General features: G+C 43.6%; 1 protein-coding gene across 1 annotated transcript; it reads right to left on the reverse strand.

Annotated features, from left to right (window-relative positions):
- Positions 1–798: 798 nt before the first annotated feature.
- On the reverse strand, positions 799–7,981 carry LOC125718968 (thyrotroph embryonic factor-like). The gene is made up of 4 exons (XM_048993320.1): positions 6,876–7,981; positions 5,690–6,100; positions 3,640–3,884; positions 799–2,987 (listed from the first exon to the last, which is right to left on the reverse strand). Exons 1-4 carry the CDS (start codon positions 7,066–7,068, stop codon positions 2,772–2,774), a joined length of 1,065 nt encoding a protein of 354 aa, XP_048849277.1. The 5' UTR covers positions 7,069–7,981; the 3' UTR covers positions 799–2,771.
- Positions 7,982–9,138: the final 1,157 nt, after the last annotated feature.

Below are 9,138 nucleotides of genomic sequence, written 5' to 3' on the forward strand. Positions count from 1 at the left end.
GAACAAAACGCAGTCCTTCGTACAAAAAGGCAACTCCTTTTTAAATTATCCTATTTGCGACTCCCCAACATCAGCTCAAGCTGTCTGATGTGGTTTTGCGCCGCACATTGAAAAGTGCACCGTAACATTAACACCAAGAAGGTTATTAAGCATTCTGCAATTGTAATGGGAAATCAAATACATTTGCAGCTCCCATTCTTCATGAAGGCTGCAGTGTCTTCTGCATGTAAGTGTTCTACAAGCAGCTGTGGGGTAAACTCTGCCTGGTGGAAAGATGCTAAATGTGCCTCGCTTGTCTTTGCATTCCTCATTGTTTGCAGCATCTAAGACAAGACAGGGAAAAATCACGGTGCAGTCAAAGTAATTATTTTACCAACCAAAAATTTCCTGGGCAAATCAGACCCAATAATAATGTAGCAGGATCTTTGGTACTGGTTTCGAACTGTCATTTAATTCACTCTTGTATAAGCGTTGGATAGCATTTGTGTTCAACGTCAGCATGTACCTAAAGGTAAGACTGACAGAGGTGCATTCTGGTCATCTGTCTGTGGCAAAAGTTCTACCCCATAACATTTTGTCAGTGACATACTTGTTTGCAGTAATCCTTTTATCTACAAATAAGGAAATCATATTGCGTCACGTGTTCCACACAGTTCCATTCTGGCCACTAGTGACAACAGGTAACATGAGGACTATTCGGAAAATGCCCAAAGAAGTCTGGACGTCTGCGTTTACCACACAGTGCAATGCAAGCTAATAGTGTACAAACCCAAAATGAGCAGCGCTGTAGCGAACTACTTCAGATACAGATGAAATATGCATTTATAATCCACTTCAATAGGGAGAAACATAAGAAGGACATTGTGCGAAACCCTGCTTGTACTGCAGCAAACCCCTCAGCATTCAATGCCCACGAACACTGTAGCATGCTAACACATGTACATAACAAATAGTACTGTAAAGTGTTTATGGGAATCTACAAATGGACCCAAGTATCACAATATTGATCCAAGAGTCCCATAGAGTGTAAACAGCACCTGGTCACTGCAGCTGACAATGTACAGGCTGCGAGGTTCAAATCCGCTCAGCAGGAAAGTCCATTGTTTTGTTATAATCAGTTTCAAATACAAGGACATGACTACAGCAATACACTCTGGGGTTCAGCACCATCTCAGTGTTGGTGCAGACAGGGGAACACAACCAAAGACAGCATAGCCAGAAAAACGATCTTGAAATACAAGGGATTTAAAACAGAAGATAAAAATGCATTCCTTCTGAGAACCATTGCAAGAAATGCTTAAAAAAAAGTAAGAATGTAAGAGTAATAACATCATCAACAACAATAGCAATCATAATTAAGATAGTAACAATAAATTTTGAAAATCATATTTAATCCCTATAGCTAATTTAACAAAGAGCTCTGAAACTCAGCACAGTTCTACACTGGGTTTTACTAGAATCTTTCTCCCAAGGTGAGTTGGTAGTGAACTACATCTCTTACATATGTGTGCATGTGTCTTCAATGTTCACATGTCCAACGAGCCATGTAAGCATATATTTTCATATTTAATAATTCTTAAATATATATACACATTACATTAGCATTGTGGTGCATTATTGGGAAAATCATTAGGTTAAGAAAAGTCATAAACTATATAGGGTGTGGTAGGAAAAAATTGGTTCTTAAAAGACAGGCAGGTTTTGTAGAAAATGTTCAGTTTTCGGGGGGGGGGGGGGGGGGGGGGGAGAGATGAGCAGTAAAGATGCTACTCACAACACACACTTGGTGGCACCAAGTTAACAGGCATCCTACTCACTGCCAACTTAACCTGGGTGAGAAATTCTAAACCAGTTTCACTCACTTCACACACTGAACAGAGAGAGAACAAGTAATGAACAAAGTAAAAAAAAAGAAAAAAAAAAGAAAAAAAAAACACATTTACTTCCACCCTATCCATACAAGGTCATGGTGAGGACGTGCTCTCAGTGGCCTTTGTACAGACATGTGTATGTAAGCGTGAGGTGTTTGTGTTGTGTGTTTGTGTATATAAATCAATACATAGTCAACCATTTTAATATGTACATGACAATACTCTTTGAGTACGTACAAACATACATCTTTGCATATATTGTTTTTTTTGTAGGGATTAGTGTTTAAAGTACTTGTCTCTCCCAATACCTTATCAATAGACAAACATAGATTTATTCCAAGAAAATAATAAAAAGGATAACAAATTAAGTGCTTGACTGAACCCACAACAAAATTAAAATTGACCATTTTAATTTTGTTTTTGTTTTTCAGATTAACTCAAGTATACTTCTTTTCTCACCGATCATCCACTTTACATTCTCCCATCTAAGCCCAAAAGTTTGATTTTTTCCTGTCCTCGCTTTTCAAAGTGTCATCCAGCTGTTCATTATTTAAAATATATCATTTGACAAAAATTCGGTTTTAAAACATCGTATAGTTGCTCTCTCTTTGCCCCAATCCCTCCCCATATATAAAATATACAAAATTATTTCCAAAGGCTCCTCTCAAATTTCTCTCTTTGCAGATATAAAAATACACAGTTTTCCTATGTCAAAATGCTCTCACACTCTCTGTAAAATGCCTGCCCAACCATCTTTGCCTTTCACACATCTCCCACCACCGCCCTCCATCTGTTCACATGGCGTTCCCCCACTGGAAAAAAAAGCAGACACAAGGTCTGCAATAGAAAAGAGGAGGGTGGCTCGGCCCCCAGTTGCTGGCCCCCTGGCGACACTGCAGCTCACAGGTCCCCGTGCCGGCTCTCGTACTTGTTAAGGATGTTGCGGCAGCGGCCCAACTCCTTGCGCATGTCAGCCACCTCCTGCCGCAGTGCCGCGTTCTCCCGCTCCAGAAAGGCAGCCCGCACCGAGATCTGGTTCTCCTTCAGCCTGCGCGCGTCCCGCGACCGCTTTGCTGCTTCATTGTTCTTGTAACGCCGACTCCAGTACTTGTCGTCCTGCAGATGGGGGAAGGTGCAGAAGGGGGCTTAATGTGGATTGCAGCCCAGATCGCTGCTCCAGCTGAGATTGTCCATTTATGCACCACCAAGCTAGTCAGCTGACATTGTGTTTTGTATTAAAGTTGCTATTTTGAGAACTCAAACTACATAAAGTGCTTTTTCTATTCCTAGGTAAGTCAAGGTATTATTTTATCTTCGGGATGATAAGACCTAATAAATTAAATTTATATGTATTGCATAATGGCAATCAGTAGCATAAGTGGGAAAAACAGGGCAGCATGCAGGCCAGCGAGTTAGGCCTCTGTGCCCAGAACTGAAAGGTCATGAGTTCAAATCCCATAGCTGTTAGATTAATCATATCACTGTTGAGCCTTTGAACAAGGCCTTTAACCCCAGTGATTCCAGGGATGCTGGCTGACTCTGCTCTCTGACCCCCCAACTTTCCTCACTGGTACATTACATCTGCTAAATAAATGCAAAGTAGCACCTATTTGACATAATGCAGCTATAAGTAAGACAGAACATGTCCTGTCTTGCATCATCATACTAATACGGGCTCACTGACATCTGGGTGAAGACTGACATTGGGCAGCAGAAATGGCTCACTGTTTATTGGTGACCCAGCTGAGTCCCTGTACAGTTGCCATACCTTTTGCTCCTCCGGCACCAGCATTTTACGGGCTTTCTTGATCATGGGCTGTGGCTTGAGCTCTTCCTCTGTGAAGCGATGCCTCCGTGGATCGAAGGCCTCCTGGCCCGGCACACTTGACAGTGCCAAATCCGCGGGATCTGGATCAAAGTTCACCATTACATCTGCAGCATTGGTGGAAGGGGGCACAGGGGGCGGTGGGCAGGATGATGAAGCTGAAGGGTTAGGAGGGGCTGCCTGGCCACCTGCAGGAGAGAAAAATGCAAACGAATCAGCACCACGTGCCCAGCACAAGGATCTAGAAGGTTATATTTACAGTCAGGTTGTGTAGGCTTTAGCTGAAAACAGCAGCCAGGTGGCAGAAATGCTGAGCTACGAGTCAAAGCTCGTACAGCAGAGCCATCCCTGATACTGATCCTTGGTCAGTTTGGCTGGATCCAAAACAAACCAGTTTACCCTACTTCTCATTTCTTATGATTCATCAGTTGTCCTTTCAAATGTCGTAAAAAGTGCATGAAGAGGTAAATTTACAAATGTTTTTGTTTTTTTATTGTGCTAGAATGAACATTGTCACTGAGAGATGGCCTCAAATATTTGCCTGAAATATTAATATGTAGGGAAGCTGTCAGCAATCTCTTGGCAAATAGTAATTACTGTTCTGTCCATAAGACGCTTTTCCCACAGATTACAGCTTTATCTTTATACTGAGGGATTCTCACGATGCAAGGATTTTACATACAACTCTGCATCCATATATCTGCAAAACCAGGGTCCATAAAAGAAAGACCTAATCAACAGAATCTCTGGAGCTTGCAAGTTAAAGACATAGGGAGGATGAGGGTGACAGTGAGACCACCAGGGGGAGACGCTTGGGATAAATGAGCAAACCTACAGCCAGCATCTCTAATATAACATTAACATAACATCCTATAGGTATCTACTTACATAACCTTTGCCCTGAACCAAGCCCATTTTAACAATATAGGTCCCCTTCCTTTGTATTGTAACCACAGGACAGAGTCCCGTGTCCAACCCTTCCTCTTCCCTTCTCTGCTGTACTCCAAGAAAAGAGCCATTCTCCCACCCTGCCCCCCACCAGACCAGGGCTGAGCTGAAGTGCACCTCCAACAGGATCCAGTCATCCTTACGTTTCAGTACCCTGTTATGCCCCTGCTCCCCTATGCTCACTATTCCCATTTTTTTCCACCCCTCCTTCCTTCCCTCCCTGGCCCCCTCCCTCTCTTTCTCCACACTCTCGCTCCATTGCTTTCTGCATTAGCACGTGACCAGCTGCCTGCACATGGACCAAGCGTATGAGAGAGAGCGGAAGAAAGGGAGAGAGACAGTGCCTAACACACGGGCACGCATGCGCACCATGCACACAGGCGCAGTATACACGCTCTCCCCACTCTCTTTCCTTGAGCTACAATACAACACAGAGCCGAGACCTCTTACCAAAGCACCTCCTGTTCTTCTTATTTCTCTTGTTAATTTATACATTTATACACGCATGGTGTGTCACATTCCTCCAGCTCCTGCCGCTCTCTGGCAGTTAGGCTCCTCACTGCACCACATGTGAATCTGCTGTACGAACCCACTGCACACCCATTGCCGCACTCCACCAAATTTTATGCAGATTAACAACAGCAGCCTCAGTGTCGAATAATTGCTCTATGCACAGGTTATTCTTCACATCTTGAAATGTCTATCCATAAGTGCGCATCTGACTTAGAATACAAGAAGATAATACAGTGACCCCATCCTCCCCATGAAAAACCTGTTAACCATGGAACCACAAAGACTGCATCATAGATGCCCCCCCAATATTTGATTGTCATTATTATTACATACAGCAATGCCAATCTCTTCCATATAAAATACATTCCCAGCTATATTCCACCATCTCTCTCAAAATTCCTTCTCTCTTCTCCCTTTCTCTCTCCGTCTGTTCTCCCCCCAGTTTACCATGCCTCAGTCACTGCTGCTACCACCCTTCAGGTGTGTCGTGCTCTGCCACCACAACCGTGATGGCTGCCCAGGGCATACTCACCACGCAGGGCTTCTGGCGTGCCCAGGAGCCCCTGTGTAGCCTGCTGCACCTCCAGGCCCAGCAGAGAAGAGGAAGAGGAGGATGAGGAAATGGAGGAGGATGAGGAGCAGGGTGGCGGGGAGGACGGGGGGCACTGGGAGCTCTGGCTAGGGACAGCAGATTGGGAACTCTGAGAGGGAATCTGGGCAGAGCTGGAGCTGCTACTGTGCATGCAGCCCATGCCGTTCTCAGTGAGGAACTCCTCCAAGTCCATGTACTGCAGCTGGAAGAGGCCCCCATCACAGGGCAGGGTACGCTCCCACAACAGGGGACCCAGGAAGGCTGACTGTGAAGTTGGCCTCAGGGTGCAGCCACTGCCACCGCCGGTTCCACCCAGCGAGTCCTCGTCCGAGGCAAGGGGCTTCTCTTTGTCTGGGGGGGGGGGGGGGGGGGGGGGAGCGGGCAAACACATACTAAGACGGTACCACTAATCTCCTTCAGATTTGAGTAGGAAAATCAAAAAACCCTAACAATGTGGCATTTTCTATACAAGTATTTGGTGTGTTCTGCTGACTGTCTAATGGAAATCTGTTTTGCCTTTACAGGAGAGCACCTAACATTAGAAGTATAATCTACTATTCCATTGCAACAAGGCAGGAATTCACCAACTTCAACACAAATGAAGTTCAAGGAAGGAGGGAAATCCATATTCTTCTGTTTTAACTAAAGCAATACAATAAGGATGATGAAAGTTGACCTTTTGTGATCCAACTCAGTTGTGGTCAACGCACTTAACGACGACCATGGGAAAGGCGCTCAGCATTAAGCATGCAACACCAGGGGGCGCTATAATGGTAATCTTGAAATTATATTCATTGCTGACTTTTTCCTCCACATTCCGTAATCTTAAATCTGGTAAAATAGCTTTATAATATTTCCATCCATTTCGTGAGACATGGAAAGCACGGCTTGCTTGTGAATCTTCTCATTTCAGCTGAGCATAACTTAGAATTTGGCACTTTAGAGTGGCATACCAGAATGGTAATGGCGACCAAAGAAGCGGTGTCTCGCTTTCGTTTCTCCGCTCGAGAAAAAAAAGCGAATGCAAGGGGATATCATAACTAAATAACTTATTTGATAGTATACAGGAAAAAAAGAACAAGAAATCGCATCGACAAAAATGCACATCGATTTCGCACGGACCCACCTTTCATTTCGCAGCAATCCTTCCCGCGCTGGTCTGCTTTGATTGGGAGCTGCAGAAGGGACTTCAGGCTGGCCATGGAGCTCAGGTGTCCCCCTCCCGGAGCACCTCCCGCCTGGCTGCCACTCCCGAATTGCGGGCTGGCTCCAGCAGGGAGGTCAGGGGGAAGAATCTGAGACAGTGGCCTAGACATCATTAGACGGCTTCTGATTCTTGATGAGCTGAACCGAGCTGAAGAAGGAGGGGGTTCACTTATCCAAACCAACTGTCTTCAGATCGTTCGATTATCGACCTATTAATATAATTAATGTATATATAATATGCGAATAAACTCTAAAATATATTGCTGGTACGCTATGGCTCAAGCCCCCAGTGCACATATGTGACAGGCAGTTTATCAAATATGGAATAATATTACGTATTACCCGTGGTGTAATTAATACACCAAATGCCTACAATAAAATTCTTCTCTGGGTTCGGATGCAGCGTCAAGTAACGCTAGATGCATATAAATGTATTGCTTTTATTTGGTCAATCAAAATCTAAACGGCGCAGAAATGTTAAAGCTCCAATCGCAAAGAAAAATCGATCTCAGGTTGGAAAAATCTAGATATAAATATTATTTTGTATTTTCTCACGTCTTCCTGATATGCAAACTCACACGCACACTTTCGGGTGTAAACAAAGTTGTTTAAAATTGCTCCTGCTTGATTTTCTTCTGTATTGTTCCAGTTCGCCTCCCCCAAAATAATTGATTTATTTGTTGTTTCTATTTAAATTTAGCTTATTTTCTTCGCAACAAAAACAGTCTTCCAAAAATAAAATTGTTTGATAATGACAGGCGTCCATGGAGTGTTAAAAAGAATAAACAAACCGAGAAACTGACAGAGCCTGAACAGCGTTGTGTAAATGCACCAAAAACTAACCTGATAATGATAACTTAAAACTATGCAAAATTCTGTTAATCGACAATAAAACTATAGAGTCGAGTCTGTCCTTTTATAGCTGAGTTTCCGTTCAAATATAAAATGTAAAAATAAATGGCAATGCGAGCGATTTATGGCTTTCTTGTTCTCCCTCACTCTTTCACTCGTTATTTTTTCGTTCTCTCTCTCTCGCTCTCCCACCCACCCACCCTCTCTTCCATACACACTCTTTCTCCAACGCCTTTCTGCATGCAGGCTGCTCGAGCAGCGGCTGGAGTCAGCTGGAACGAACACGAGCCACACTCGTGACATCATCTCTCACGGGGGAACGGCGCTGGGGGGCGGCGCCAATCATTATTCATGAACAGCACACCCCTACACGCCCCACCCCACGAACCACAAGTACACGCTACTCCATGGTATCCATCCAATGGTATAACGAATAAAACGCTAATTTCCTTTCGACCTTGCCCATTTAATTAACCCACTACTTACTGCTTTGCTTCTGATACTGCCTTCGGTACCTAAACACGTGGTTGAAACATGCTGGCAAGCATAAATATGGTAGTGAAGCTATGTGTGCCCCATACAGTACGTAATAAATGGTAATTTTATACATCTCCATATAAATTAGTATTTATCTGCATCTACATTATTGGTTATTGTCAAATCGTAGAGACGTATTTTTATTTTTAAAAAAGCGCTGCACTTTATTACAAATTGTATGCATGTGTAATTCGTATAGTATCAGACGTAAGATCGTAATAAATCATCTATGTTCGGTATACATTCACATTTAATCTGCCTAAAACGTGAGATCCGGCAGTTTTCCCGACACAATTAGCAACCGCTGTTACCTTTAGACCAGCTGCTGCAGCGCACATGGACCTAGCACGCGTGGGTGCTGCCCACTGAAATGCAAGCCTCGTAGTGATTGGTTCTAAGTAGGTCGTTCTCTGCCTTCTCTATGATGTTATTGGTCAAAAGTAGGTCAACTGCTCCGCCTACAGCTTTCCCCATGCGAAGGCCGCGTGAGGCTGTGAAGAAACAAATAGCTACGGCGATGCATTTAGTCATTTTCGTTAGTGTTTAGTCGACAAGTCCATTTGATTTTTTTAATTAGCAAATGCTCCGTGTTACTTGGGTTTATCTGCACCAGGTTTATATATTTTTGCAGGAAAAGCTATTATTTTTAGATGCTTATTGCAGCTAACAAACATATATAGTTCATACTAACCAAGAAACCAAAGGGTACACTGAAGAGAAATAGTATTAGTTACCTACAGTGACTGGGGTCATGTAAGGTGAATACACACTTCTAGCCCATACAAAGTACATGG

The sequence above is a fragment of the Brienomyrus brachyistius genome, chromosome 23 (assembly GCF_023856365.1).
Source record: "Brienomyrus brachyistius isolate T26 chromosome 23, BBRACH_0.4, whole genome shotgun sequence".
Lineage (NCBI taxonomy): Eukaryota > Metazoa > Chordata > Actinopteri > Osteoglossiformes > Mormyridae > Brienomyrus > Brienomyrus brachyistius.

What these genes read in the sequence shown, in the direction of transcription:
- LOC125718968 (XM_048993320.1), bottom strand. Translation starts at nt 7,068, where the DNA reads ATGATGTCTAGGCCACTGTCTCAGATTCTTCCCCCTGACCTCCCTGCT. An exon ending in CACGCCAGAAGCCCTGCGTG is followed by an intron (nt 3,885 to 5,689) that starts GTGAGTATGCCC and finishes TCTCTCCTGCAG; the next exon opens with GTGGCCAGGCAGCCCCTCCT. An exon ending in TGGTGCCGGAGGAGCAAAAG is followed by an intron (nt 2,988 to 3,639) that starts GTATGGCAACTG and finishes CCCCATCTGCAG; the next exon opens with GACGACAAGTACTGGAGTCG.